Source organism: Pogoniulus pusillus, chromosome 23 (assembly GCF_015220805.1).
Source record: "Pogoniulus pusillus isolate bPogPus1 chromosome 23, bPogPus1.pri, whole genome shotgun sequence".
Lineage (NCBI taxonomy): Eukaryota > Metazoa > Chordata > Aves > Piciformes > Lybiidae > Pogoniulus > Pogoniulus pusillus.
In genome coordinates this window covers 15,721,564-15,748,830 of record NC_087286.1, presented here as the reverse complement: position 1 = coordinate 15,748,830, position 27,267 = coordinate 15,721,564, and the positions used below count along the sequence as shown (strand labels likewise).

Genomic DNA, 27,267 nt, shown 5'->3' with positions numbered 1-27,267 from the left:
ACGGTGCCACCGCGGTGGCGTGGGCCAGCCACGGCCCCATCCCGCAGCGCAGCCGCACACAGAGGCGGGGGGCGGGGCTGTTCGGTTTATTGGGGAGGGGGAGGGGTGTCCGCCCCAAGCCTGGGGGGCACCTACGGCGGAAGGCGACATGCAGGGGGGGCACACGGCGGGGCGGGCACATGCAGTGCCCGGCTACGGGATGACGGCACAAACACAGCACACGCTACTGGGGCCAGCGAGTGGCTGGTGGCGGGGGGGCGGTTGGGCAGCGTCCCCCAACACCCAAAATCCCCCCAAACCTGTGCATGGGGTGGCCCCACGAGGGGAGCTCCCAGCTAGGGGGGAACTGGAGGAACTGAGGGGCACCCTCCCCCAGACACAAAATGCCCCCTGAACCGCCCCCAGCAGGGACATGGACCGGGGCGCAGCGGCGGGGGCACATGCAGACACAGGCACACGCATGCACACGCATGCCCTGGGCACGAACACAGGGGCACGGGGACAAGGGGACACGGGCACTGCGCCTGGCTGTCCCCACAGCAGCAAATTTTGGTGGGGGGAGAAGGGACCTCCTGGCTCAGCGAGACCCTCCCCATCCCGAGACCTCTGCGTTGTCCCGGGGCGCCGACGCAAGCACACGGACGGGGCAAGCACGGGAAACACGCCTGACACACACTTGGCACACACCTGGCACACGCATGGACCCCCTCAGACTACACTGCCAGCCCCGAGGGTGGGTGCAGTCTGGCTGGGGAGGGGGCTGCAGCACTAGGAGGAGGAAGAGGAGGCGAAGAGCAGCAGTACCTAGCAGCCCCTGCCAGCCCTGCCAGCTGAGTCATGGGCACAGCGGCAGGGCTGGGGGCCTGGCACCCGCCCCCCCGGTTAGTCCAGCTAACGTGGGGCACAGGGGTCTCAAAAGCCCCACTGCAGGGGGATTGTCCATGGAGGACTCCCCACCGGCCCTGCCAGCGTCCTGGGGACAGGGTCCCGTGTCCCATTGTGCCGGGGGGTCCCACGTGCCATGGTGCCAGGATGGCACCGGGAGGGGGCGTCCCGTGGCACTGGTGGGGGGGTCCCGGCCCCATCATGTCCCATTAACTGCCAGGGTCGGAGCAGTGTCTCTGGAGGGGCTGCGTGCCCGGGGCAGGGGGCAGCTGTCCGGGCAGGGACAGGCGTCGAGGTGTGGTGCCCGCTGGGCCCACCAGCAGCACCACGTCCGGTGGCATTGGTGGCAGCGGCGGCAGCGGTGGCGGCTCAGTGTGGGGGTCTGGGGCAGGTGCCAGCTCCAGCGGGACTGGGTAGCTTGGAACCTGCCAGAGAGAGGGCAGATGATGGCAACCAGTGCCACCTGGTGCATGTGTGCCAGACTCAGGGCTGCACCAGGGTGGCTGGGGACAGGCAGTGGGGCACACGAGAGGCTGGGCCAAGGCTGGGGAGCTGAGTGGTGACCCCAGACTGCACTAGGGCTGGGACAATGGGGTATGGGAGAGGGAGAGTGCCTCCCAAACCAAAGGTGTTGAGGGGTGGCTCCAAAGTGGGGATGGAGGACATGGTGAGAGGCTGCCCAAGGTTGGGAGTCTCGGGAGTGACCCCAAAATGGGGCTGGAGGGCATGGAGAGGGGATGCCAAATGTTGTAGGGGCCCCAGGGGTGACTCCAACCCCCGCCAGCAGGACCAAAACATGAGATGATGTGGTCCAGAAGGTCTCTGGCTCACGCTTCTGGGTCTGGGGGTGCACATGGCGGGGTGTAGGGGGGGTCTTTACTCACCTGAGTGAGTGGTTGGATGGGGGTGATGGGGAGGATGGGTTGGAGAGGACATGGGGGTCCATGGGGCTGATGTGGGGATGACACCGTGCTGTAGGCAGGGGGCACCAGGGTGGGTTGGCGTTGGAGGAGCTGCATGATGGAGCTGATGTCGGAGGCCATGCGCGTCTCCAGCCTGAGGAAGACAGGGCACATATATGGTGGGTACCACAGCTTGGGGGGCAGGTCTTGCCCATCGAAAGCATCCCAAGATCTTGACAACTCTCAAAAGCATCTCAAAGTTCTGATGGCTCCCCAAAGCATCCCAAGGTCTTGATGGCTCCCCAAAGCATCCCAAGGTTATGATGGCTCCCAAAAGCATACCAATGTTCTAATGGCTCCCCAAAGCATCCCAAGGTCTTGATGGACCCCAAAAGCATCCCAAGGTTGTGATGGCTCCCAAAAGCATCTCGAGATACCTGTTGAGTTGCTTCTGGAGAAGGTCAAGCCGAGTTTCCACCTCGGAGCGCTGGCGCCGGCTCATGGGTGGCAGAGGGAGGCTGAGAGCAGCGTGGGCCGGGATGGTGCAACGGGGAAGCTCCTGGTACTGGCGGCCCCGGTTGTCCCCCCAAAAACTGAAGATGTTGGAGACCCCAGAGAAGGCTCCTGAAAAGAGTTGGGGTGGATGGGGGTGTCCATAAGGGTTGGGAAGGGAGGGATCCCAGGAGGAACAGGGATGGAACCCAGAGACAACAGGGCAGGGAGCAAGGACAGATGCCAGTAGGAAAAGGGTGGGAGCAGGGATGGATCCCAAAAGGGATAGAGCAGCAATAGATCTCAGCAAGGGCTGGCCATGGGGCAGGGATGGATCTGAGCCAGGATGGAGCAGGGATGGATCCCAGCATGCCAGATCCCAGGAAGCGGGGTCAGAGCTGTGGAGCAGGGACTGATAGATGGGAGTCTGGAGGGAAGGTCTGGAGGGGTTCTCCATCCTCCTGTGCAGGGAGGGCAGGACTCGTGTCCCCTCCAGGACCCTCCCAGGACCCGATAGCCGCCAGCCCCACCTGACAGCGGGTTGCAGATGTCGCCGCTGCCTTTGCTCTCGCCTTCCTCGGTCCCCTCACTGCGGAACGGGGACAGTGCCGTGGCCCCAGGGGGGCCGGGGGCAGGAGTCTCGTCCTCGTCACTGGAAGGGTCGCTGGAGGGGTCACTGGGCTGACACGGGGGACACGAGTCCCACTCGGACGGTGCCCCTGGGGGCTGTCCCTTCTTGCCCCCTCGTAGCGCCTTTGGACCGCTCCGCAGATCCGTGGGGGTGGTATCTGCAGGGACACGAGCGGGATCACCACTGACAAGCCCCTGACTGCCCTAGGACAGCCCCCAAGACCTCCCCAGAACCTATTCAGGAGCCCCTGAACCCTCCTGAACGTCACTAGAACTCTGCTGGACCGACCCGCAGGACTCTGTCCCAGGACCCCCACAGAACCTCCACAGGACATCCCCCCAGAGCTCCCTCGGACCCCTTCAGCACCCCCTGCTTACACCCCCCAGAATCCCACCAGACACTGCCAGGACTCCCTGGACCCACATCCCCCAGGACAACCTCCAGGACCCCACCCCGGGAACCCTCGAGCTTCCAAGACCCTCCTGTACCTCCCAGAGCTCCTCCAGATCTCCCCGTGACACCCCCAAACCACCTCTCGCACCTCCCCGCAGACCCCTCAAGACCTTTCCCCCCCGCCCCTGGACCACATCGGACCTACCCTTCTCGGTGCGGCGGCGGAAGGAGAGTTTGCGCTTGCGGAGCCGGTTGAAGCCTCCCACATCAAGCTCATCGCTGCCCGGGGAGCCGGGGATCATGTTGGTCTGGGGTGGGGGGGCAAGGGGTCAGACCTGGGGGGCTTCCAAAGCGCCCGTACCAGGCTGGCAGGGACTGGGAGCACTGGGGAGTCAAATCAGTGAGTGGCTGGGCCACCCCAACTTGGGCTGGAAAGGACTTGGAGCACTGGGAGAGTCAAACTAGGGGGGAGATGGACCCACAGCCTGGGCTGGAAGGGACTTGGAGCACTGGGAGAGTCAAACTAGGGGGGTACTGGACCCCCAGCTTGGGTTTGAAGGGACTGGGGAGGACCACAGAAAAGGTCAGGCTCAGGAGGGTCACTGGCAGGATTGTCAGAGGAAGAAGGAAGCAGGGGCTGACACTGTTGGGGGGTGGCACTGAGTGGATGCTTTGGCTGTGGTGCCTCCACCACCACCTTGGTGCCATCTGAGAGTGGCTGTCTCCACCTCTGAGGATCTCCCACACTGGGACATCTCCCACCCCCAGCTTGCTGTGCCACGCCACTCACATCACGTAGGTTGAAGGTGATCTCCAGGCTGGACCAGAAGTGGTCGGAGAACTCTGGGTACATGTCCAGCACCTCCAGCAGGTCTTCGCGGTGGATCTTGTGCAGGTCACAGTAGGTCAAGGCCCGCACGTCCCCGTTGGACTTCCCCGGCCGTGCGTAGAGGTTCAGGGGCTCCCCAAAGATGTCGTTTTTCCCTTGAGGGAGGGGGGGAAGCGGGGTGGGAGTCAACCCCACGGGGACATTCCCAGACCACCGTGCCAAGTGCCCCATGGGCAGCCACAGCAGCTTACCTAGGATGGCCACCACCACGTCACCGCGCAGGATCTCAATGGAGCCGCGGGAGATGAAGTAGAGAGCAGTGAGGACATCGCCAGCATGGACCAAGGTGTCCCCAGGCGGGGCGTGGGTGGTCTTGAACTTCATGGCCAGGGCACGGAGACAGCCCTTGGTGGCTCCCTTGAAGGGTTTGCAGTTCTGGAGTAGGCTGCGGTTGAGGTGCAGGCAGATGTCAGCCTGCAGGCACTCAGGGAAGCCCTTCAGCACCTGTAGGACACAGTGAGGGTCACCATGGTGGCCATGGTGGTGGCTGTGATGCTGGTTGGGTGGCCAAGTAGCCATCGTGGTGCCCAGGACACCAGATAGTTGGCTGTGCCATTGGATGGGCAGCCACAGTGAGAATCCATGCCACCAGCCTGTTGGCTATGCCATTATCTGGGCAGTCATGCTGGAGGCCATTGCCACCAGCTGGGTGGCAGTGGCAGTTGCCATACCACTACATGGGTGGTCGCGGAGTCACGGCAGCAGCTGCACTACTGGCAGAGTTGTTGGGTGGCCATGATGGTGGCTGTGTCACTGTCTGGGTGGATGCAGTGGTGGCAATGCCATAGGCTGGGTGGCCAAGAGGCCATGACGGTGGCCATGCCATAAGCTGAGTGAACCAGGAGCTGCAGTGGTGGCCATGCCATGGGTTGGGTGACCACAACAGGGTCCATGCCAGGGGCTGGGTGTCAGTGGCATGCCCAGTGGCTCACCGCGTTCATGTCGATGCCGTTGGTGTAGGACCAGGCATGCTGGAAGTACTCCTCCAGGCGCTGGCGCAGGGGGTTGGGGATCTGGTGGAAGCGAATGAACTCCCGCACCCGCAGCATCTGCGTGTGGTAGCGGGCAGTGCCCGAGTACAGCCGCTGGATGATGGCAGAGACGTTCCCGAAGATGCTGGCGTACATCAGCGCTGTGCCAGGGCCAGCGCCCGCGTCACTGACGGGCACTTGGCTGGGCACATGCACACAGACCAGGCACCCAAACACAGACCAGGCCCATACGCAGTGATCAGCTGGGCACACAGACTGGGCACCCACACAGACTGGGCACATGCACAGCAACTGGGCAGCAACACAAAGACTGGGTACACAGACTGGGTATGTGCACAGCAACTAGGCACACACAGTGACTGGGGGCACACACAGTGACTGGGGGCACACACAGATTGGGTACACATACAGACTGGTCACCCACACACAGGCTGGGCACACACACACTGATTTGGTACACACACAGACTGGTCACCCACACACAGGCTGGGCACACACACAGATTGGGTGCACACGCACAGTGACTGGGCATCCACACAAAGTCTGGGTACACAGACTGGGCATGTGCACAAGCAACCAGGCACACACACAGTGACTGGGCACCTGCACACAGACTGGGCACACACACAGAATGGGCACCCAGACACAGACTGGGCACACCACAGCAACTGGGCACCCCACAGCAACTGGGCACCCACACACTGACAGGGCACACACAGTGACCACCCTTGGCAGCACCTTGCTAGCCCCTTGCTGTCATTGTGCCACCTCCATCCTATCTCCTCGCTGTCCCCACCCCATCCCCATGCCATGCCCCCACCCACGCCACCATGGTGCCACTCACAGCCGATGAGCATGACGCAGATGGAGAAGATCTTCTCAGAGTTGGTGTTGGGTGAGACATTGCCAAAGCCAACGCTGGTGAGGCTGCTGAAGGTGAAGTAGAGGGCGGTGACGTACTTGTCCTTGATGGTGGGCCCTCGGCGCGGGTCGCTGGCATTGAGGGGCTTGCCCAGCTGCTCGCCCAGGGCATGCAGCCAGCCGATGCGCTGGCCCTCCACGTTGCCGATGGCGTACCAGATGCATGCCAACCAGTGGGCGATGAGGGCGAAGGTGCACATGAGGAGGAAGAGCACGGCCGCCCCGTACTCTGAGTACCGGTCCAGCTTCCGTGCCACCCGCACCAGCCGCAGCAGCCGCGCCGTCTTCAGCAGCCCTATCAGGGTGGTGGTCTGGGGAGGGGGCAGCGAGGTTCACAGCTGCACAGAGGGCATCTGAGGGACACCCAAAGGGCACCTTGGCCAACCCGCAAGGTAGGGGGTGTGGAGGTCTGGGCAGGGGTCAACCGGGGAACGTGGTAGTGGTGGTGATGGAGAACCTCAACCAGAGCTACTTGGGAACTGGGCAGCTGAGTCCTCACTGCAGGATCTGACCACCCCTGAGACCCCCTGCCCTTGTAGAAACCCCCAGAGACTCCTACTCAGGTTCCCAGGAACTGGGGAACTGAGTCCTCTCTTCAGGAAAGGGCAGCTCTGACTCCTTCTGAGACCCCCTCAGAGACACCCTGAGACCCCCAGGAACTGGGGAACTGAGTCCTTCCTTCAGGAAAGGGCAGCTCTGACTTCTTCTGAGACCCCCCTCAGTGACCCTCTGAGACCTCCTGAGACCCCCAGGAACCGGGGAGCTGAGTCCTCCCTGAAGGATCTGACCCCACCCCAGACTTCCAGGTACAGTGGAGCTGAGGCCTCCCTGCAGAAAAAGGCAGCTCCAACCTCCTCCAGGGACCCCCAAATGCTCCCCAGGACTGCGGAAACCTGGAGTGCCCACAGCAGGATGGCACAGCAGAGCTCCCCGACCCTGCTCAGGAGCCACGTCCTCCCCAAAAGCAGGGGCAGCCCCCCTCAGAGGCCCCCTGCCCCACTGCAGGCTGAGGTGCCCGCCCTCAGGTAAAGCCATCCTCTCCCTAGTGCCAGGGGGCCCTGCAGAGGCATGCAGCAGGGCAGTGGTTGCCCCCCCTCAGTGTGGTATCACTCCATTACTGCTAGGAGCGGGGTCCCCCAGGGCCAGACCCAGATTCACCCACACCTGAGCCCAGCACCACGTGCTGCCCGCGCCTGCCCTGACATCCGCTCACCTGGAACCCATTGCCCTGGCACCCATCATCTTGGCACTCACTGCCCTGGTACCCAACATCCTGGCGCCTATGGCCCCAGCAATGTGGGCACCTGTCCACAGCCTGGGAGCACATGTAAGGAGGTTCCTGGGCATCACCCCAGGAAAGAACCTGACACCTAGGGAACCCCCACTGCCCTGACACCCACCGACACAGCACTGTGGAAACCTATCCCTGCCCTGAGGGCACATATGAGGAAACTCCTGGGCATCACCCTATGCAAAACTCTAAAGCATCACACCCCACAGGAACACCTGGCACCTGGGGAACAACTCTGCCCACCCTGACACTCACCACAGGCACCTAACACTCATCCCAAGACCCTCGTGCATCACCCCGCGGTAAGCCCCAGCCTTGAGCTCCACCCGGGCAGGGCAGGGCAGGGGATGGCAGGACAGCGCAGGGCAGAGGATGGCAGGACAGCGCAGGGCAGGGCATGGCAGGACAGTGCAGGGCAAGGGCTGGCAGGACAGCGCACGGCAGGGCATAGCAGGACAGCTCAGGGCAGGACACGGCAAGGCAGGACAGGGGGGAGCGGAGCAGCACACAGGTACCTCCTCAGAGCCGGAGCCGAAGATGAGGAGGTCGAATGGGATGGCGGCCACCATGTCGATGAGGAACCAGCCCTTGAAGTAGTGGATGGCGATCTTGGCGGGGTGGCTGACCACCTCCTCGTTGGAGTTGACGTAGGTGGTGCGGAAGTTGATGAGGATGTCGATGATGAACATGATGTCCACGATCAGGTCCACCACGTTGAGGGGGCTGCAGGAGTAGCCGCAGTGGTGCCGCCGCGCCTCCTCCTGGTCGTTGAGCAGGAAGGCGGCGGAGTAGGGGGTGAAGATGGCAGTGTAGATGACCAGCAGCAGGATCAGCCAGTCCCACACCGCCTTGAAGGGGCTGTAGTGCAGGATGGTCCATCGGTGAATGCGCGGCGCCTGCAGCTTGTACTCGGGCAGCACGTCGGCGCCCAGCGACAGCACCTGGGGCAGAGCGACGGGCACGGCCTCAGAGCCGGCGCCAACCTGCCACGGGGGTGATGCCACCCCTCCGAACCCAGCACTGGCCCGGCCTGGGCCACCCTTCCAAAGTGCTGAGAGCTGCAGGACGCCACACCAAGGTGGGCAGTGATATGCAGCAGTGAGCTGGCACCGGTGCCCTTCATTGTCTCTGTGCCAAGGAGAGAAGCCAGAGTCTCTCCCACTCGCCCCGGAGCCCATAGTCCCAGCACCACCTTGCTCAGAGCATGCCCCAACCCTTGCCCTGCAACCACAATCTCACCAAAGCTCCACCCCACCAAAGCAACCACCACCTCACCAATCAGCACCACACACCAAGGTGGGCAGTGGTGTAGCTGCAAGCTGGCACTGGTGCTCTAGGTTGTCCCTGTGCCCCAGAATACCCTTCCCAGCATGACTCTGCCCAGGCCAATCCCCACCCCCACCAAGGTGGGCAGTGACGCACCTATTGGCTGGTACCAGTGCCCTGCATTGTCCCTGTGCCAGGAAGAGAAGCCAGAGTCTCTCCCATATGCCCCGGAGCTGTGGGGATGGGCTGGGGAATTGGGGGTGCCCCCAGTGGGGTCCCTGCCCTACACAGGGGGTGGGACAAGCTGGAGTGGGGCAGCAGACACAGGGGGCACAGCGAGTACAGCAGGTGGTGCTGGCACAGTAGGGTTCAGTGGGTGTGGTGGGTGTAGTGGGGACAGGAATTGAAGAGGGCACAAGAGGAACAGTGGGCACAGTGGGGTGCCAGGAGCTTCCACCAGTCCCAGCAGGGCTCTACCTGCTGAACTCTCTTCTAAGATCCCTCTCCCCTGGCAGTGCCCAGGGAAATGGGGCTGGGGAGCACAGACACACAGGGGGCACAGGTGCCTTGACACCTCCCTTCCCCCAGCAACACCACCTCCTGCCCCATCCTCCTGCACCCACAGAGCCACTGCCCCCAGTCCTGAATACACATGTGGGCACACATATGATGGGCACACATGTGACAGGCACACAGAACCTAAGCCAGGGGTCTGGAGTGGAACAAAGCTGGGCCCTGGCAGCTGTGCCTGCCTGTCCTGGCTGCCTGGCACCAGGATTAAATGTCCTGGCTGCGGGATGTGGGCACTGACTATAAATAGTGAGCAGGCAAGCAGGCAGTGGGGGGCAGAGGGGCCCAGGGGCAGCCCCCCAGAGAGGAACCAGCCCAGGCACAGGACCCGTCCCACCATGCCCACACAGTACCCAAAGGCAGAGACGGGAGCTGGGGTAAGGGATCCCTGTGGGCGGTCCTGGAGGGTCCCTCCCCACTCTGCCTGTGCCCAGCACTGGCACAGGTGCAGCTGCACCAGGAGAGCAGGAGCAGGTGATGTGGCACAGCCACCCCTGGGCACCATCCTGGGGGTGCAGGGCTGGCACGGGGCTGGGGAGGGGTCCCAGGGCCGTGCTACTCAGAGGAGCTGTGGGCAGGTGCCAGTTGGCAGCAGAGCAAGGGGCAGAGGGGGGTAACCACCCCTACCGAGAGCAAGGGGCATGGACCAGGAGCTGGTACCAGGACACAGGTACCCCGGGGCAGGCACAGTGCCCAGAGCAGTACTCACCACCCTCCCCAGTGCACCCCCACGGACACCCCCCGGCTGAACCCTCCCCCCATCCTGAGAGGTGCCCAGTGGCAGGTGCCAGGCCTGGGCATGACAAGAACGCAGCGTGCCCAGTACCTTTTCCTGGTGGCTGTGCCCCCTGGCACGGTCAGCGTGGCCGTCGAGGCCCAGGCAGGTGCCACAGAGTGGGGAGATGCCAGGCGCGGGGCGGGCTCCGACCCTGGGGTGGGCAGCGGGAGGGCCCTGCAGCAGCTGCAGGAGCGATGCCAGCATCCTCCCGGCCGCCTGCTGTGCCAGACCCTGCCTGGGGCTCACCGGTGGCACCCGCCATCACCTGCCTGCCACCTGCCCCGTGGGCACCGAGGACGTGGCCCCCCGCCAGTGCCCATGCCGCTGCCCCCTCCCTGGCACCCCGGGCCTGGCCGGGCGCAGTGACCGGGCACCCCTGGCTGTGGCGGCGGCGGCAGCGACAGGGAAATTATTGGGGCGGAAATTTTTCCCAGCCTGCCCTGCTGCCAGTGCCCGCCTGTGCCCCCCTGCCCGCCCCCAGCCCCTCCCGTGCTCCGGGAGCCCTGGCACGGCACAGCGTGGCACACAGCGTGGCACACAGCGTGGCACGCGGTGGCATAATGAAGGGTTTGGCTTGAGCTTAGTGCCACAGTGTGGTTTGGGGGTACCTGCGGTGGAGACATAAGTGCAGCTGCTGGTGCCTGTGGGCATTAGGGTGGGCATTAGAGTGGGTGGGAGCAGGGGGGGAGGGCAGCGGGGCAGGTGGCACCTGTCCTGGTGTGTCACAAAGTGGGACATATTCTGACTCCCTCAGCACCCCTCTAGCCACCTGGGCACCATGCTGCTGCCAATATTTATGCCCAGCAGTGAGTGGGCAAGACATCGTGGGGTGTAAGCAGTGTGGGCACAGTGTGGGCATGGTGTAGCATGCCACAAACATGCCATAAACATGCCACAAACACGCCAGGGACATGCCACAACCAGTCATACACCAGCGTGGTGCCAAAGCGTCCCTCTGCTGTCAACACCTCCTTTGGCACACGGGGCACCAGGGCACACCCCGGTGGACACTCATGGCCCTTGTCACCCCTGTACCGAGGTTTCACCACTCGGTGCCCTCGTGGGGGGCGTGTCGTGGCCAGGCGGTGGTGGAACAGCCGCGCCAATGCCAGGGGCACGCCGCGGGTCTGTCACCATCCCTGACTCACCCGCTGCCACCCACGGCAGGGGTTCCCCGCTGGCACCCGCGGCCCCCCGCCCCTTGTGACACCCGCCGGGGATGGTCCCGGTGGTGGCACACCCCAAGAACCAACCCCCTCTCCGTGCGCCGAAGGTGCCACCGGCGGGCAGGAGTGGACAAGTGTCACGGAGGCACACGGGGGCAAGCTCCTGCGGGGTCACAAGGGGCGAGGTTGCCATGGAGGGGCACAGGGACTAGGCACGACGGGGTCAGGGGGGTCACAGGTACCGGGGGGAGGGGGGCACAGGGGACCAAGGGTGCCCTGGGGACACATGGGGTAGGAGTCAGGGGTGGGCACAGGGGGCGAGAATGCCGCAGAACGGGGGGACGAGACGGGACACGACAGACACCGCGGGTAGAGCCCCCCCGGGAATCCATCACCCCACACAGCGTTGGGGGTGTCCCCTGGGGGCCCCGGCTGAACCCCCCCTACCCAGCAGCAGCAGCCCCGCGGCAGAGGCTGGGGATGTCCCTCTGCGGCTCCGCCAACGCAGCTCCAATGGAACCGCGGCGGGGGGGCAGGGACGGAGCCGGGGGGAAGCGAGCGGCGGGGGGGGGGGGGGGGGGCGGGATGGGGGCGGCTCCGGCAAACTAGGACAGAGCCCTGCCCACGGCGCAGGCGGCCGCTGCCCCCTCCCCAGCGCTCCCGGGCATCCCCAGGCGGGCAGCGAGACCACGAGGGGCTCCCCCCTACCAGCCCCTCCCCGCCCCTGTTCCCTGCTGTCAGTGCCCGGGGGGGACTCCGCAGCTGTGTCTGGGCTGGGGGCGGCACTCGGGACACCCCTCAACTGCGGCACCACTGCAGGGCACTGCCCACCCTCCCACTGTGCCCTGCGCCGTGGGGACATGCCCCCACAACCCCCTCTATGATCCCCAACCATGGAGACAGCTTCCGCGCCCCCCCGCCCGCGGTGCCTCCCTCTCCAGCGGGCACAGCCCGGCATCCCAACCCCGTGGCTGGCACAGACCCCCGACCACCCTCCCCACCCCAGACTGTGCGCCCAGAAGTGGAGCCGATGTCCGGTGCCAACGCGACGCGGGCAGAGCACGGTGCCACCCCCCGGTGACACGACACCCATCAGTCAGCATGACACAGATCCGGGTGGCACACGGTGACACGTGGTGGCACCAACACCGCCCCGCACGCGGCGCCTCGCCGCAACACCTTCGCTGGCACCTCCTGTGCCTTCCGCACCCGGCACCTGCCGCGCCCCAGACACCCGCGCCCACGGCCCGCGCTGCCCTCACTGCCGCAAATACCCTGGGCACAGCCCCACAGCACCCCCGGCCACCCGTACCTGGCTGTGCCCACACTTCACCGGCACCCTGACATTCCTGACCCCTGCACTGGCACCCCGCAGCACCCACGCTGGTGGACGCTACAAACTGGGCACCCATGAACCAGCACCCACACTCGCATCCAAGCACCAATTCCAGCACTGCCACCCAGCACTGATACTGGCACCAGCATCCAGTCCTGACACTGTCACCAACACCAGTGATTGCACCAGAACACCAACACCAATGATTGCACCAAACAGCTGCAGATACCCAACATTGGCACCAACACCCACCCAACATGTGCCCAGGGATGCCACACCAGAACCGACACTGGCATCCAGCACTGGCACCAACCACCAGCACCCACATACCAGTACCAGTGCCAGCACCAGTACCAAATCACTACATCAAAAGGTATCCAACAGCCACAGCCACCCAACACTGGCACCGACAAGTACCAAATGCTCTCACTGGCACCTATGCAACAGCAGTCCAAGTACCCCTCACCAGCACCCAACACAAGCACCCAGTATCGGCACTGGCACCCAACACAGGCACCCTACAGGAGCACCCAGCACTGGCACTGTCACCAGTAACAAACACTGGCATCCAACATGAGCACCCAGCACTGGCACCACCATCAAACACAGGCACCAGTAAACACTTGATGCACCCCTGGGCAACCCTCACCAGCAGGTTTCGGGCACTGTTAGGTTGCCCAACCCCAGGACACCGATACCCGCCATATGCCAATCCCGGCACCCGTGGCACCAAACCCTGCAGTGCTGCCCATCACCAGCAGCACACAAATTGGTTCCAGCAGGTGACAGAACACCCTGGGGGCACCCAAAACAGGGCACCTGCTGACAGCCAAAGCCCACAGGTGCCAGGGGTGCCCAACACCCGTAGTAGCACCCCTGCCACCATCACCAGTGCAGGTGTCACCCAACATGCTCTTCACTGTGGCAGGCACTGACCATTGGTGGGGCATCAGCACAGCCCCAGGGCTGTGTGCATGGCACTGGCAACACCACGACACCCAGCTGTGCCCACCTCGGTGGCTGTGGTGGCCAGGGTGGCTGGTACTCACCGTGTTGAGCTGTGGCAGTGGTGGGGCTCCCTCAGCACCCCCCGACATGGGCACCGATGTTGGGCAGCCACCCTGTCCAGGAGGCAACGCTGGTACCTACCCTGCTGCCGGCAGCACGGTGGCAGCACCCACAGCCTGTGGCACTGGTGGCAGGGTGGGTGATGTGCCCATGACATGGTGACGTCCCCGTGGGGCGGTGCACTTGCCACAGGACCCGACCCACACCCACTGACGCAGGCACTGTGCGCTGGCCCACGTTGTGCCAGGCTGTGCCACACCACGGTGCCATACACCACCGTCAAGAGGACGGCCATGGAGACCACCTGGGGACATGGCATCCACCACTACATGCTGGCGTGGTTCTGGTAGCACCTTGGTTCATGGCAGCACCCATGGCCACAACCGCACAACAGCCACTGTGGCACAGCTGGAGGATGGCAGAACGCCCATGGGTGGGTGATGCCACCCTGACACATGGCACCCGTGGCACCCACGGCACCCACGGTGTTTGGGTGGCTCTCGTGGCTCCCGGCCCCATTGCTCACGGACCTTTGGGAGTCTCAGCCCCCCCGGTGCCCGCCCCCACCACGCAGTGCCCCCCTCCCGGCCGCCCCACGGGGCTCCAGCGTGGGAACTTCCCAGGATCCCCTCCGTGGTCCTGCGGGACGAGCCCCGGGAGCCTCCATGGCTGCGCGGGGCTCACGGCTGGACCCTCTCTTCTCGCCACTCGGGAGTCTCCGGGACAGGGGATGCCGTCGGGGGGAGGGCAGCTCGGGGCGGGCACCGGGGGTCGGGGGTCTCTGGGAATCAGGGCCTCCGGTGCTCGGGTGCCTGGGAGGTCTTTGGGGGTTGGGGTCCGGGGACACCGGGACTCCTGCGGTCTTGGGGCTCCGGGGGTCAGGGATTTGGGGGGGTCTCCGGGGATCGGGACGGGCTTCGGGGCAGGCGGTGCCGTCGGAGTTGGGGGCGGCTCGGGACGGGCGCGGCGCAAGAGACACCTCCCCCCCACCCGCTCCCCTCAGTGCCCCTCAGTACCTCCTGTGCCACCAGGCTGGAGACACGCACGGCGCGACGGACCCGGCCGCTCTTGCGGTCCCCGTCGGGGCGGTCGCCGCTGTCGCGACGCACGGAGACCATGATCGTGATCAGCGGGGGCAGTCCCGCGACAACCCCACGCCGCCTCCCATCCCGGCAGGGCCAGGCTGAGCCGAGCCGAGCGGAGCCGAGCGAAGCCGGCGCTGCCCCGAGCTGGCAGCAGATGGAACGGGGCCGCCCCCCCCCGCCCCGGGCCCCCCCTTGCTCCGCCGCCGCCCCCGTCCAGCCCCCTCCGGCCCCTGCCGCTCCCGTCACGCCGCGGGGAGGGACCGGGAACCCCCTCGGGGGACACTGAGGCACGGGGAGGAGGAGGACACACAACTCCCGGGGGTCCCGGCTGCCAGCACGCCACACCCCCTGTCCCGCCCCGAGTCTGGCAGCTGCTGCCTGGAGACCCACGGCCCCCACGTCCTCCCTGGCCCCCCAGGGACCCTCGAGTACCCCCAGGGATCCCCGAGACTCCCCGAGTACGGTACCCCGACGACCAGAGACAGGGATCGGGAAGGACACAGAGATGAAGAGGACGCCACGGGGCCTCCGTGACCCCCCTGCCCCCCATGGCTGCTTGCTGGCACTGCCAGCTCTTGCTGTCCCTGGCTGCCACCCAGCCCTGGCACTGGGACCCCGCTGCAGCCGCCCAGCGCCTGCCCCTGCCCCTCAGCCCACCTGCGGGGGCCCTGGGGTGGAACATCCTCACCCCACAGCTGCCAAGGCTCGGGAGGGGACCCGATGTGCCACGGACGGGGGGTTCCCGTGCACTCCACTCATACTGCCACCCACCGGCAGCCCCCGGTGGCACTGTGTCCCAGCCGGTGGCACTGGGGGGAACCCACCGGTCTGAGATGGGTTTGGTGGTCCCCACAGATCAGGCCAGCTCAGTCCCCCACCTTCCACTGCACTCGGGGTGGGCATCAGTAGGTGCCCCGTTGCTAGGCTATGCCAGAGCCCAGCTCTTGGCCAGGGCAACCATCACCAGTGTGGTGCCAGCAGAGCCGAGCCAGAGCTTCACCACAGCCGGGGGGGCTCTGGTGAAGCAATTCAAGGGTCCCTGGCACTGCCATGATGCAATGGACGCCACAGCACCCATTCTGATGTAGCACTGAGGCCAGTCAGTGCCAGCCAGCAGCCTGGCCATGCCAGGTGCCCATGTCCATCCAAGCCAGTGCAGTTGGCTGCAGTGGGAGGCCCAAGAGCGCGGTGACCTTGGCGGGGCTGCGGCGCGGGAGCCTTGGCTGCCGTCACCGCTGGTGATTCACAGTACCAGGGCCTGGCAGCCTTCAGCCCCACGGCATCACGGGCCCCATGGCGTCACCGCACCACAGCCAGGGTCACCTCACAGTCCCCGCAGGGTCCTAAGCACTGCCAGCCCTCCCACACCTGCCTGTTCTCTGTGACACATTGGCTGGTCACACCGTGCTGGCACACAGCCTACCACACTGGACATAGTGAGCTATAGGGATCCCATCCTGTGCCAGGCACCTGATGGGTTCTCCCACCCTGAGGTGCCCAGCATGGCTAGGACATGACTGTGTACCCTGTCCCAGTGCCACGTGTCAGTGCCAACCATTTGCAATAGCAGCCATATGCCCCGGCTACTGGGCACCGTGTGGCAATGGCAGTGGTGGGAAGGGGGGCAAGCTGATCTGGGTGCAAGTGTCTGTCTGGGCACAACAGAGGCACCTTGATTGATCACTGGCAATGACATCCAGGGTGCCTGGCTGGCAGCTGCCAAGGTGGAGCAGTGGGCATGGCAAGAGGTGTGGGAGGAGGCTTGGGGAGAGTCAGTACCCCCATGGGGCCTGGAGGGCTCAGCACCCACAGAGGGTCCCTGCCCTGCAGAGGGTTCTGTGGCTGCTGTGGCACCTGGCAAAGGGCACGGAGCTGGGTACCCACCTCAGGATGGGAGCTCCACAGCCAGGCTGAGAGCATCTATGGGAGTTGGGTGGTCCCACCTGTGCCCCCTCCTGTGTCCCCTCCTACCCCCCCAGTAAGTGGAAGCAGCCAGGGGCTGGGGGGGTGGGGGATGCTGGCAGTGCACCCCGGCAGCTTCATCCCCTGCCAGCTGCTGGAGTCTCTGTGGGGAAAGGCTGGCACGAGGCTGGTATGGAGCGCATGAGGACCCTGGGAACAGGGACTTCCCTCTCTTGGTGCCCTCAGCCATGCCCTCAGCCCCCATTCTGGGCTGGCCTGGGGGTCCCAGGAGCTGCAGCCCCCTCAGCAGCCACGAGTTCATTAGAGGGGCCGCTGAGCTGTAATTAAGCAGGCACAGACAGATGGTGATTACACAACCTGGTGCCAAGGATTAGCACAGCCCCCAGCACCCTGGCACGACATGGGGCAGCCTGGCATGACACTGGGGCTGACACCTATGCTGGGCACAAGAAACAGCCCAGGCTGGGGGGGGGGCCCTGCCCCATGCTCCTTGCTGGGAATCTCTTAGGGACCCCACATGCCATCTGTGCCAGCCATGTGCCAGCCATATGCCACTATGCCATGATGCCCATCACCCTAGCACCAGGACTGATCCCCCTTGGGGGGCTGACAGGGATGCTCCTGGTCCTGTGGGGCTAGGGGCACAACAAGGCACATGAGGCACAACTGGTGACAGCTCCGCGTCACTCTATCCCTGCTGGCACGCCCTGGGCGAGGGCACCACCTCAGTCAGGGGCATCCCTGGCACACAGCTGGGCTTCAGCACTCTCCTGCAGCACCTTGCAATGGCCTCCAGAATCATCCCATGGGCTCCACCATCACCTCAGGAGGTCAGAGCATCCCCTGGGCTCTGGCCGTGCCCTGAGCACCACCTTGCCACCTCCAGAGCCACTTGCTCACCTCCAACACCACTTGGCCACCTCTGGCACTACCTGCTCACCTCTAACACCTTCTGGCCACTTCCTCCAGTGCCTCTTGACCACCATCATCACCTCCTGGCCACCTCTAGCAACACATGGCCACCTCCTGGCCACCTCCAGCACCTCCTGACCACGTGAAGCACCACTTGACCACCTCCACCATCTCCTGGCCGCCTCCACCACGTCTTGATTACCTCCATCACCTCCTGGCCACCTCCAGCACTTCCTGACCACCTCCAGCACCTCCTGACCACCTCCAGCACTTCCTGGCCACCCTCACCACCCCCTGACCACCGCCGTGTACCACGTGCTGCCCACGGTCTCACCTGGGTGACCTTCTCGGTGACGTTGTGAGTGCGGTCCTTCAGCTTGGTGGGGGCGATGATCTCCTTCTCACCGGGGGGGGCAGCCAGGAAGGCATCTCCCTTGAAGTCGATGAAGCTGAGGGTGATGTGGGGGATCCTGCCGATGGCTCTGTACCGCGCCAGCTCCGGCTCCGACGTCGAGTTCAGCAGGGCATTGCGCAGGCTGCCCACGGCCCCTGCGGGGGGCACCATCAGTGGGGGTGCAGAAGCACCTGGGTGCCTGCGAGGGGCCCATTGTGGGAGAGAGCAGCCCCAGGGTGGGTTGAGGAGCTCCCAAGGGAGCCCTGGACTGGGTGAGGGAAGGGGGGTACCCTGGGTGGGGAGGGGCTGTGCCACAGTGGGTAAGGGGAGGGATGGGGCGACACCCTCCCTTTCTCAGCCGGGCACTGCCAGCCGTGCATGCCCTGGCTTGGTGTCGCTTACGTTAATGTAATTAACGTTAATTAATTGCCAGCCGTTAATGAGCTTATCGGCGCTGTAAGGCCGTTAACTGCTGCTGGCACAGGGCAGCTGGGGATGCTGGAGTGGGGGAGGAGGTTTGTACTGGTGTCGGGCATTGGGTACCAGATGAGTGGCTCCATGCCATTTGGAGCCGGGGGGTGGGTGTCAGTGCTGGGGGCGTGCTTGGTGCCATTGTGGGGTTTCAGAGCCCGCTGAGGGGCTCAGTGTGACATCAGGGTTTCAGTGCTGTGCCAAAGAGCTCAGTGCCATGTGGAAGGGCTCAGTGCTGGGTAATGCTTGGTGCCATTTTAGCGGGCTCTGTGCCATGAAGGGGGGCTTGGTGCTGTGCCAGGGAGCACAGTGGCATGTGGGGGACTTGGTGCCATGTGGGTGGCTGTGGGTGTCAAGGAGGTTGCCAGCAGGCACCGAAGCTGCTGGCAGCACAGCTCATTAGCACAATGAGGGGCCTGACAGTGATGAGTGCCGCAGGCACCACGTGCTGCACCGTGGCCAAGGCACCGGTGGGTGCCCTGGCCAGCGGCTGCCAGCAACTGTGGAAAGGCCCTAACGAGCCAGCAGCCTCTGTGGCCTCATCCTGCCCACACTGGCACCGGCGGGCACAGGCATACCGGTGCTGGAGCCGCGGTGCACGCCGGTGCCGGTGCTGGCGTGGCGCTGGTGGCAGCGCTTGTCCCCGTCGCCCTTCATGGCCTCCATGTCGTCGAGGGACGATGCCCGGCGCAGGCTGCGGAGGCTGTCACCGGAGCGGCACCGTGCCAGGCTGCCATCTGAGAAGGCAGCATGTGGTGCCAGGCGGTCAGCCCACGGTGAGGAGTGGGTGACAGGGGCTTCACCACCCATTAGGGCTGCCTGGTCCTCGGGCTGGGCACTTCCCGGGCAGCCAGGCTCTGGCCAGGATGTGGCATCCTCAGTGCCGGACTCGCTGCTCTGCTTGGCACAGTCCACGACCACGGCGTCCGGAGCCTCCGTGGCTGGCAGTGACTGCTTGCTGCCTGCCAGTGCCAGCAGTGCTGGCAGTTTCAGTCGCAATGACCGGCTGCGTCCTGCACAAGCAAGGGGCATGGTCGGCATCAGGAGCACCCACCAAAACCACCCATCAGCACTTGCTGCTCTCACTATTTGCTGTATGGCACAGCCTGGCACCTAGAGTCTCCAGGAATGGGGATAAAGGCCCCCTCCAAACCTACCCATGGGCACTCACTACCCTTACTATCTGGCACTAAAGGTCAAAGGCACCCACCAAACCTCTGGGCACCCACTGCCCTTGCCGTGTGCCAAAAGGCACAGCTTGGCACCCAGTTTGCAGGAGCAGGACCAGGAGAACCCACTAAACTGGCCAACAGACACCCAGTGCCCTCACCACATGGCACAGCCTGGCACCTAGGACATGGGGTCTGCAGGAGAAGCATCAGGATGGGATATTGTGGGACTAATTATGGCAAAGCTGGCACAAACCCCTCCCACCAAGCCATGCCGTGTGTCCAGGTGCCAGCCCTACCTGCAGGGAACCAGTTTGGCGGGGTGACCCAGTGGTTGGTGTCCTGGTCGGGGGACCCTGGGTGCTCCTTCTCCAGCACCAGCTCGAAGTTCAGGATGAACATGATGACGGTGCCATCCTCACTCTTCACGGGCACCACGTCCACCAGGCAGAGGAAGCTGCTGCCTGCGGGGGCAGCACTCAGTACCTTGTCGGCTCAGCCCCTGGCACAGCCTGCCACCCTCCTCCTGACCCTCAGAACCTTCTGCGAACCCCCATCTGACCCCCGTTCCTGCCTCGCTCCTCCATCCTGGCCACCATTGCTCGCTGGCACCCCCACTCCCGCCCCCTGTCACCCCCTGCTGCCCCCCATCCCTGGGCAACACCAACTGGCAGCTGCCTCCTAGGTGGAAGGGAAGGCTGGGGGAGGCATTCCGCCCCCCCAGGGCGGGGCTGGGTTGCAGGGGGTGCTTACAGGGCCCAGAGCGGGGGCAGCGCGGTGCCCGCGGGGTTTAAGCGGCTCAGGACCGTTCACAGCTGCGGCGTTAATCCCGCGGGGGCTGGGGAGGGCACAGCTCCGAGGCGGGGTGGGCAACCCAGGGTAACCTCTGCTGTGCGGGGGTGCGGCAACTCCCTGTGTCCTGTGTCCCCGCCAAGCATCTGCCCTTCAGAATCCTGCACCTCCCAGCACCCTGAAGCCCCCTCAGCACCTGGCACCCTCCAGCACCCTGTCCCCCCCCTCCCCCAAAACCCTACCCCTTTCCTTGGGGGGCATCCCCATCTGCCGCAGTGGGTGCTGGGCAGAAGGGGTCGCCGCAGCCTCCCTCTGATGTGGGCACCTCCAGCCCCTCCCCAATGGGTATGTGCTGGGGAGAGGGTGGACAGGAGCGCGTGACGCCGGGTGCTGGATTCCCCCCCGGCTCCCCCGCACCGTGTCGTGTCCCCCCCGAGATTGGCAGCGGGCCCAACACACGATGGCAGCCGCCAGCTGGCACCAGCACTGGCACCGGTACCAATGTGGGGAATCCCTGCCCGTATAGGGGGGCCGGGGCCGTGTGGCATGGCTTGGCGGCTTGGTATGGCACAGCCTGGCACGGTCCGGGCCGCAGCCGGGTCTCGGCTGTGCCAGAGATTAGTGGCACCGCCACATGGTGCCGGCGGCAGCTTCGCCTCATCCTCACCCACCCGCGGGAATCCCTAATCCCGCTCATCCCCCGCTCGGGAAACGGGCTGGCACCGGGCTGGTACCCTCCGCATCCCCCCGGCAGGGCCTCCCAGCATCCCCATCCCGCTACCCTCCGGGATGCCACCCCCCACGGTGCTCATCCCTCACCTCGCTTCCAGCCGGGTCCGGGTGGGTTTGGGGGTAGTGGGGGGGGAGTGGTGTCAGGAGGAGGCTGGAGGGGTCGGAGCGGGGGGGTCAAGGTGCCACCCCAGACCCCCCCGCCCCTGCCCCGGCGGCCACAAGAACGGGGAGCCACATGGGTGGGGAGTCCTGTGGGGGTGTGGGGGGCTCGGGCTGCGCGGTGCTGACGGAGGGGACCCCCCCGGTGCGCAGAGCCTCCCCCCCTCTCCCCCCCTCGTCACTCGCCGGTTTTATGCCTAAATATGGCCGCGGGCAGCGGCTTCGGCGCGGAACGGCCACGGCCCCGCCACCAGGCCACGGCCCGGCCCCCCCTCCCCGCCACCGGGACCCCTCCCGCCAACCGGCAACGCCAAAGGCAACGGGGCCAGCAGTGTTCCGGGGGCGGGGGGCGGCTGGCGACAGCCCCGGGGGGCCTTGGGTTGGGATGGAGTAGCGGTGGGGGGGATACGCTCAGCGCCCTGCCGCAGTCAGTGGCCCCCAGACCCCTCCCAGCAGCCCCCAAGCAGCCTCCAGCACCTCCCTGTCCTCCCTCAAGCTCCCCCCCCAGTATCCCTCTTGTCCCCCATCTCCAGCATCCCCCCCCCAATCATCACCCAGTATTCCCCTTGTTGTGCCCCCACCCCAAATGCAACCCTGCCCCTCACCCCCAAACCTCCTCATCCTGTCCTGGCTAGGCAGCACTGGGGAGCAGCCCCTGCCCCCCAAATCCCCACTTCCCCCCCAAGTCCACCCTATCCTGGCACCCCACGATGCCCCGGGACCCACCGCAGTGCCAGGCACTACACTGCCCCAGCACCCTGACACCAGGCACCAAACCTCTTGACTCCAGAGCTGGTACCCAGCCAGGCAGGGGCACCCTGGGAATCTCACCACTGCCCCACGCCGCCAGGACACCCCCTGGGATACCTCCCTGGTGTGGGCACCCTGCCCACTGACCCACAGGCATCAGTAACAGCTGACATCCCCCAACAACCCTCACCAGCCCCTCCTGCCTCATGGTGCCAAGATGCCAGTGTGGTGCCAGTGCAGTGCTTGAGGCAGGTCCTGGCCATGCCAGGGAAGCTGTGCCAACACAAGGGGAGCGCCTGCACTACCATGTGCCAGCTCATGCTGGGCAGACAGTGATCGGGGCCCTGATTTGACTCCTTTACACCCTCGGCCCTGTGCCAGCCTTGTGCCAAAGCCCAGGCATACACTACCACCAGCAGTGTGGGGGGGTCTGTGCCCCCTCCGTGACCTCATCCCTCACACACATGACGTGCGGCTGCCCCAGTGAGCCCAAGGCCATCGATGCGGGCATGAGGAGGCTGGCAGCTGCCACGACCTTCAAGCACCAGTGCCAGGCTTGGTAAACAACAGTGCTGAGAACCAACGTCTGTGGCCAGGCACAGATGGGTGCCAGGACACAGCACTGCCAGGCACATGCCACCCCCAAGCAGGACCCACTGGGCACTGTCAGTCCCCTGCTGCAGCAGGGTGATCATGGAACAGCTCCCAGGCACCCACTGCTGGCACCCGCCACTGCTGCCAGTACCTATAAATATCCCATCGGAAATGCCAGGCTCCCCAGGGACAGGCACCGCCAGGGCACCTGCTGTCACCCGCTGCTGCATGCCCTGCACTGACCCTGCCAGCACCCGCTCACCTGCAGCAGACCCCCTGGCTGGGGTCCCTCCAGGCTGGGCGCCACCTGCATCACCCCAGGACCCCCTGCACCCCCACTCCACCTCCCCACAGGACTGCCCTGAGCTGGAGACCTCCCAGGCTGTGGAGAGGGCTGCAAGGTGCTGGAACCCTCTGGCACTGCTCAGGGTGGGGAGCTGAGGTGTGCCCCTGCCCTAATTGCTGAGCTGCGCCCTGGCTCGGTGCTGGGGGCTTTGGTGGGGCATGGGCTGATGCCAGAGCCGCAGATGCTGCCAGGAAGCACGGCAGTGGAGGAGGAGTCCAGGATATAACCCCCCTCCCCAGAACCCAACATGATTAGCATGGCACTAATGAGGACCCGTTGGGCAATGCCAGGAGGGACCTGCCACGTGTCAGACCCTAGCACACAGCACAGGTCCAAAGGCACTGTCTGTGTCCGTGGTGCCATTGTGCTGCCACCACCCTGGCAGGCACTGGGGTCTTACCCCATCCCAGCTCAGTCCCTGGAGCACTCTCAGTCGCAGCCATGCCCCCGTTACCCCCTGCCCCAGTGACTGGGTGGCACCAGGGGCTGAAATGGTGGTGGCACTGTCAGCAGCTGGGGATCAGCTTTGTTTACTGGGTGCTGAGAACCAGGCACAGCTGCAGTGAGAAGTGGGACACCTGTCACCAGCACTGTCAACATCACCGCAGGGCTGCTCACACCAGGCCAGGCACCACAGGCACCAGTACCCACCTGCTGGCACTGCCACAGAGTGACCAGGCTGGCCAATGACTTCCCATGCACCCTACCAGGTTGGTGGCACCACAAAACCCAATGCTGGTTCCAGCCCCCTGGCCCCACTGGCTTGTTCTAGAGCTGGTGCCAGCACAGTGCCCACACCCTGCACAACCATGGGGGAGCTGTGGGGCAGCCTGGGCCAGAAAAGTCCCCACCCCATGCCCCTGGCAGTGCAGTGCCCCTGCCCCCACATCAGCCTCGCTGCAGTGCCCCTGCCTCATGGCCCCAGCTCCATGGCACATGGCTCCCAGCAGTGGTATCCGGCCAGGCTGGGGAGAGCCATGCACCCTTGGCAATGTCTATTCTGGAAGGGCAGAACAAACTCCCACGCTTGGAGTCCCACTTAGGGCCACACTGACAGTGCCCACACCAGCACCATGTGCCACCCACAGCACAGCAAGCCATGGCACAGGTGATGTATGATGCCAGCAAGACACAAGCAATGCCAGCGGTGAGGGCTGGCAGCCACCACCCCACACAAACACCCCTGTGGTGCAGCAGCGGTGACGAGCACGGTGGCGGGCACGGCGGTGGGCACGGTTCATACCATCCTTGCGGTAGAAGCAGATCTCCACCTTGCGCTCCTCGGCGCCCAGCAGTGCCTGGGCAATCTGGGCGGCGGCACGGCGCTGGGTGCGGGGCCCGTGCAGGAAGTCGCAGGTGCTGGGCTGCTGCATCACCTCTGCCCGCGAGTAGCCGCAGAGCCGGCAGAAGCCGTCGTTGCAGTAAATCACCGCGCAGTTGGCCGCCCTTGCGTTGCCAATGATGAACTTGCGGCCTGCAGGACATGTGGCAGGGTCACACACATGGCCAGCACCCATCCATCCCTCCCTCCCTCCCTCCCTCGGTTCCATTCCTCCACCACCCATCCATCCAACCCCTCCATCCACCGCTCCATCACCCACCCGTCCCCCAACCCCTCCATCACCCAAACATCCACCCCTCCATTCCTCCAATCATCCACTCCTCCATTCATCCCTTCATCACCCATCTATCTGCCCCTCCATCACCCAACCATCTATCCATCTCTCCATCCATCTCTCACCCACCCATCACTCCCCCTCCATCCCTCCCTCCATCCACCGATCCTTTGGTCCCTCCACCCCTTTGTCCCACGTTGCTCTGGGCTCCCAGGGACCAGCCATTCCCCACAAGCCACCCACTTTACTCCCCAGGGAATCCCCTTAAGGCGCGAGAACCACCAGCATCACCTCAGGAACTTTACCATCGTGGCCACAGGGATCCCATAACCATGAGGACCTCACTAGCACCACCCCGGTGACCCCACCACTAGAGATTCTGTGACCACCACTGTGAGCACCCCAACACCATCACCACAGGGACCACAGCACCACCCCAAGGACTCCACTGCCAGGGGCCACCCCACCACCATTACTGCAGCGACCCTGAGCCCCACCAAGCCCCAAGCCCTTGTCCCAAGCCTAGCCCAGCACCCCGTGTGCCCCCAGTTACGCCACGCCCCGTACCCCCTCTCAGTCCCCCCGGTCCCCGTGTCCCCCCCGGTGCCCCCCCGCCTCCACTCACTCTGTCCCTCGAACTTGCGAATGATGGTGTCCAGAAATGTGTTTTGGGGGGCGACGTGCCCCCGCCGCACCGGCATCCTGCCGGGCCCATGGGGCAGCGCCCCCCGCGCCGCCGGCACCGGGAAACAGAGGAGGGAGGCGGGAACGGCAGGGGGAGCAGGGAGCGACGCGGGGGGGAGCAAAGGCGGAGGGGGAAGGCGGCCTCGCGCCGCGGGGGGTCCCGCTGCCCTTGAGCCAAGGACGGCGCCGGCGGGGCGGTGGCGGGGGGGGGCGGGGAGTGGCTCAGCCCCGCTTCGGTCCTGCTCGGCCCCGAGAGGGAAAGGAGGGCGGGATGCGGAGCGGGCGCGCAAGGGTTAAGGCTGGGCCCTCCCCCGCCCGCTGCCTGCCCGGTGGCCGCAGGTGCTTGCCCCGGCTGCCGCCCGCTGCGGTGCGGGCGCGGTTTGGGTACCAGTGCGGGTACCTGTGCCGGTGTGCCTCCCGCTCTACCCGCCCGGTGCCTGCCGCAGCATCGGCCTTATTTAGGCACGGAGCGGCCCTGGGGGATGCAGCCCCCGCCCCGTTCGGCCCGGCCCGGCCCAGCCCAGCTCGACTCAGCCTAGCGGGAAAGGGCTCGGTTTGGCCCGGTTCGGCTCGGCCTGTTGGGGCTTAGCTCGGCTCGGTTCGGTTCGGTTCGGTTCGGTTCAATGCGGAGGGCCGCGGAGGGGCTCAGCTGAGCCCGGTGGGGCTCGGAGGGGCTCGGCCCGGCGGGACTCGGAGGGAGTCGGCTAGGCTAGGCTGGGCTGGGCTGGGCTCGGCTTGGCTTGGCTCGGCCCGGCCCGGCTCGGCTCGGCAGGCGGCGGCCGCTGCGTGTTGACAGCCGGGGCCGGGGGGCGGGGCCAGCGCTGCCGCAGCCAATGGCCGCAGGGCATGAGGGGGCGGGCGCCACGCCCGGCCCGGGGGCGCCGATTGGGGGAGGCTCCGATGGTCCCGCCCTGCGCCCCACCCCTGAGAACACAGGCACCGCCCCTCAACTCGCCTCCTCCCCCCCCCCCCCCGGCGGTACCGCCACCCCAGTGCGACCCAGTGTCACTCCCAGTGCAGGTGCAGGTGCTAGGCCTGGTCCCAGTTTCGGTCCCGGTGCACTCCCAGTCCCAGTTCAGTCTTAGTTCCAATTCCAGTTCAGTCCCGGTTAAGTCCCTGGTCCCAGTCCAGTCCCAGGCTACTTCAGTCTCTCTCCCAGTCCAGTTTCTATGCCAGCGCAGTTCCAATCTCTTTAGTCTCTGTGCCTGTCCAGTCTCAGTTTAGTCTCTATCTCAGCCCAGTTCAGCCCAGTCTCTATCCCAGCTTTGGTTCAATACCAGTCCAAATCCAATCCCAGTTTCCGTTCCGGTCCAGTCTGCCTGTCCCAGTTCAGTCTCAGTCCAAATCCAGAAGAACCCGAGTTCAGTCTCTGTCTCGGTCCAGGCTCACTCCCAGTCCAGCCCAATCTCTATCCCTGCCTCGTTTCAATCTCCTTCCAGTCTCTTTTCCAGTGCCAGTTCAGTCCAATTTCAGTTCCAGAGCAGCGTCTCTGTTTCAGTCCCAGTCCAGTTTCTGTCCCAGTCCAGTTCCAATTTCATCCCAGTCCCAGTCTTAGTCCAGTCCCAATCCAAACCAAGTCCAGTTTAGTCCAGTCCCAGTCCCGGCCGGGCTCTGTCCCAGGTGCTGAAGCTGGCGCCGGACCCGCTGCGGAGTGGACCTGCTGAGCCCGGCCCAGTTCGGCCCAGTTCCGCCCAGTTCGAACCCAGCCCAGCCAGACCAAACCAGTTCAGCCCAGGTTAGCTCGGCTCAGTCCAGCCGGGACGAACCGGACCGAACAAAACCGAATCGGACTGAATTGGACCGGGCCGAGCCGAACCGGGCCGAGCCGAGATCTGCAGCCCAGCGCTAAACTCCGGCTCCAGAGGGTTGGGGAACCACGGGGCGGGAGCAATCCAGGCCCCCGCCGGTGACCGAGACCCCGCTCCGGAGCCACCTGGACCCCCAAGGGCTGGGGATCGTGGAGCAGCAGCCGCTCCCCCCCCAGTGCCTCCAAGAGTCTCTGCTGTGTCCGGTCCGGTCCCCCACTCGGGCCCGCCCCCTCCGGTTTCCCCCCCCGCTTC

At 65.2% G+C, this 27,267-nt stretch overlaps 1 protein-coding gene across 1 annotated transcript; it reads right to left on the bottom strand.

Annotated features, from left to right (window-relative positions):
• Positions 1-70: 70 nt before the first annotated feature.
• Positions 71-26,016, bottom strand: KCNH2 (potassium voltage-gated channel subfamily H member 2). The gene is made up of 15 exons (XM_064162684.1): positions 25,149-26,016; positions 24,151-24,381; positions 19,834-19,998; positions 18,944-19,378; positions 17,835-18,049; positions 7,912-8,337; positions 6,029-6,416; positions 5,125-5,324; positions 4,384-4,636; positions 4,094-4,287; positions 3,509-3,611; positions 2,810-3,067; positions 2,225-2,411; positions 1,770-1,941; positions 71-1,310 (listed from the first exon to the last, which is right to left on the bottom strand). Exons 1-15 carry the CDS (start codon positions 25,222-25,224, stop codon positions 1,095-1,097), a joined length of 3,519 nt encoding a protein of 1,172 aa, XP_064018754.1. The 5' UTR covers positions 25,225-26,016; the 3' UTR covers positions 71-1,094.
• Positions 26,017-27,267: the final 1,251 nt, after the last annotated feature.